Source organism: Camellia sinensis, chromosome 12 (genome assembly GCF_055761805.1).
Source record: "Camellia sinensis isolate YWXY chromosome 12, ASM5576180v1, whole genome shotgun sequence".
NCBI lineage: Eukaryota > Viridiplantae > Streptophyta > Magnoliopsida > Ericales > Theaceae > Camellia > Camellia sinensis.
This window is the reverse complement of record NC_138972.1, coordinates 110,845,287-110,848,933: the sequence shown is the minus strand read 5'-3', so window position 1 is coordinate 110,848,933 and position 3,647 is coordinate 110,845,287. Positions and strand designations below refer to the sequence as shown.

Genomic DNA, 3,647 nt, shown 5'->3' with positions numbered 1-3,647 from the left:
ACCATAATAACTGCCCTTTACTAAGACAATGATGAAGAAGGAAAATGAAAATACAAAACAATAGGAAAAATAGACTTTCAACTTTCTGATTGAAGTGATATGTGAGGCTAGCAAGTCGTCACATATATCACAAGTTTGCGCCTAGGACCGATTCTCAATTACCAAAAGAAAAGAAAGGAAAAAATATATATAAATATATATATATATATATATATATATGTTGTCAGCAGAGAGCTTTAAGAAATAGCCACCCAAAATGGTCCCAAACTTGACATCCCTTTGTTCCCACTCCCACCACCTTCTTTGCACCTACTTGGCCTTGGAAACTCTCCAATCTCAATTTCACACCCAACATTCCCACTATTCCCTCCTATGCCCTCAACCCATTCATCATCATCATCATCATCATCATCATCATCCCCACCAACTTCACCATCATCATCATCACCATCACCATCACCATCATAATATTCTCCTCCAGCTTTAGTTGCATCAACTCCCTCAACTACTTCATAACTGTCACAATTCAGCAAACAAAGCCTAAGCCGGCCATTGACACGCTCGGTTTGAAAGAAAGTGCTGGAAGGAGCAACTGTGACAGCTTTTAGAACTAACCGGCCACCTTCGCGACAAGGCCTTACTCGAACGTTGTCTGATCCACTGATCGAAGTCAGGGGAGGAGGAAAACTAGCACTGCTAGTGAGTTTCTTTGAGAATTTTTCGGCTTTTGATCGCTCTGTCAAGTGAGTGTTCTCACTCTTCAACGAAAGTGAAGTGATTTCATCGCTTCTTTCGCTAATGTCGCTGCCAGTTTCGCTTCCCAAACTCTCAGTGCACATTTCCAAGCTTTTGTTGCTTAGAGTTGAAGAAGAGAGCTTGACAAGAGGGTGGACATAGACTTTCTCCTTCTCGGTCACTTCTTTGCAATTGTGAGACGTGCCGGTGAGGGCTTGTATGAAGCTCCAACCACCCAAGTCACCGTTGTTGTTGTTTTTGTTGCTCTTTTCTTCTTCATTATGAGAATTCTCTTGGTGTTCTTGTTGATGTCGCAACACGGAAGGCCTTTGAGGCCATGGAAGGGATTGGGAAGAAGAGTTTGGACCCAATTTGTGCCTCAAAACACGTGGTTCGATGAGCCGAGGCTCAAGGCACGATTGCAACCCTTGACACACAATTGATGACATAACTTTGTCTGAGAATGAGATATGAAGGAAACAAGGCAGGAACAGAGGAAATGGACTCCTATGCTAAAATGCAAGAATTTTGAAATTTGAAGAGATTAGAGGTACAATATAAATATGACAGATAAGATTTGAAGAAAAATCCAAGATTTTATTTGTGAGACAATTGAAATGGTGGGTTAAAATTGGAGAGAGAGATGGGAAAAGAGGAGAGAACATGAGAGAGAAGTTAAAGAGGTGGGGGTGAATTTATAGATGCAAAAAAGTGATGATAGTAGTGAGGGATCTATGAGTAGAGACTAGAAAGAGAAGGTGAGAGCTTTTGTGCCCACTTGAATCAGTCAGTTTTTACTCTGCCACACATTTTATGGTGAGCCAAAGAAATGAGCAAAATGATGAACAAAACAAGATTTTTAAAGATGGGAATTTTTATTGTTTTTTTTCTTTTTAAAGCAGAGGACATATGTGTTTGTTAAAATTAGCTTAATCTGATTGGTTGATTTGATAATTTTTTTTTTTTTAAAAAAAAAAGAAGAAGTGAGAATAACAATAATGCTTTGTATGAGAAAAAATGACAACCACAATAATTATATTTTTTTAAAAAAATAAATAAAATTCATCCACATTTTAAATCGAGATAGAATCTTTTGTGAAAATTATTTTTTATTTTTCATTTCAAATTAATTCTCTATCATGAAAAGTTATTTAGTATTCGTAAATACATATAGTGTTCTAATTCGATAGTTACTACTCTATACAACAGAACTTGAAATTATTGTGCTATTATTTTACAAAAACATTATAGTAAGTATTAATTGATAATTGGGGTGGTCTCCTTTAACTAAACCCTAAATATGACGCGTGGGAGGTAAATCTTGAGTTACCACCTCGCCACACCGAGCAGGACACATGGCCAAATTGTTGGGCTTACTTTGCAACCGATCAGTTGAGCTCCCTAGTAGGTCAGATAGCGGTGGACCAGGGCAACGAGAAGTCCACTCTATGTGAGAAAATGACGGGTGATTATTTAGTATTTTCAAAATATAGACACGTGATATTTCATAAGGTTTTGATTGGTAGAGACTCACAATTTATGTTAGAGATGGAAAACAACATAGAGAGCTGAGTAATTAGTAATTAGTTTAGAGTATGACCACGTGGTGTTCTGAGAGAGCAAGGATCCTCTAGAGTGATTTTTTCCTAAAGTTTACATTGTGTGGTTGAGATTTACTGGCAAGTCACATCAATTTTTCTGATGTGACTTGCCAATAAATCTCAACCACACAATGTAGCACTCTATGAAACTTTAGGAAAATTTCACTCTAGAGGATCCTTGGTGGTTCTGAGATTTATTAAATAATTTTCCGAAATGACTATCTATCCTTGAAATATTGCAAACATGAGATATGATCTCACATGAAACGAAACAACAAGAAGTGACAACGATCAGTAGGGCACAGCTATAATTTCACTCAAACAATAACAAAACAAGTACACAATTACAAACATTCAGAATCAATTTCTTAATAATGATTTACAATAACAAGCTTTCTTAGGCATCCAAAAGAATTCCAACTAACCAACTAAGGAATGCGATTGCGCATCCCAGCAACCATCAGTGTGATAAAAATTTTCCTACACAACATAAAATTATTTAATCAGTGTGGACAGAAAGTTGTGGAAGACAACATGAAACAATGGTTTTATTAGCTGCAACTTGCGACAACGTTTTTTATCAATTGAATTGTTGTTACTTCTTTAAGCCCGACCAATCTATGTTAAGGAATAATAACAACCCATTAGTTCGAAGTCATGAATATTTAAATTAACAAACGTCCAACCCTTTACATTTCTTTGGAGGCAAGTGGAGATTCTTCTTACCGTTATTATTACTATGCTTATTGACTAATTAACAAATAACAGGTCTACAAACATGGAATTTTTTATTTTATTTTTAATCAGAAAAAAAAAAAAAAAGATATTTTGAGGTGTTATCACTGTATCCCTAAACCTAGGTCCCGAGATAACTGGTTGCCAGCCTGATTTAACCCAACCCGTAGGAAGGGATCCACCACCAAGGCACCAACAAAGCTCAACCACACTCCACAGGCGAGCCCATGGTTCAATCGGAGTACAACCACACGCCACAAGCGAGCTTAGGGTTCAATTGGAGTACCGAGTAAGATCTCCGTAGAGAACCACTGGCATTACCTAGCATCTCGCTCCCCCAGAATTCGAACCTGAGTCACGCCTGAGGAGAGGGATGCCTTCTCTACTAGGCCACCACCCCCGGTGGTTACAAACATGGAAATAAAACGCATAATTTGCAAGATGGAGATAAGATTTTTTAATAGTAGATTTTACTAACAAACTTTGTTAAAAAAAATTCTGTCCCTGTGAAATTTATAGGATGATCATCTTGTTTGATTTAATTTTGAAAATTATTTTTGAGTTTTTTTGTTTTGA

The 3,647-nt window shown here is 37.0% G+C and overlaps 1 protein-coding gene across 1 annotated transcript; it reads right to left on the bottom strand.

Moving 5' to 3' along the window:
• Positions 1-236: 236 nt before the first annotated feature.
• Positions 237-1,184, bottom strand: LOC114284880 (protein FANTASTIC FOUR 3). The gene has a single exon (XM_082897170.1). The coding sequence runs from the start codon at positions 1,182-1,184 to the stop codon at positions 237-239; it is 948 nt and encodes a 315-aa protein (XP_082753296.1).
• Positions 1,185-3,647: the final 2,463 nt, after the last annotated feature.

Bases quoted from the DNA above. Each gene is read 5' to 3' on its own strand.
- LOC114284880 (XM_082897170.1), bottom strand. From the start codon at position 1,184: ATGTCATCAATTGTGTGTCAAGGGTTGCAATCGTGCCTTGAGCCTCGG.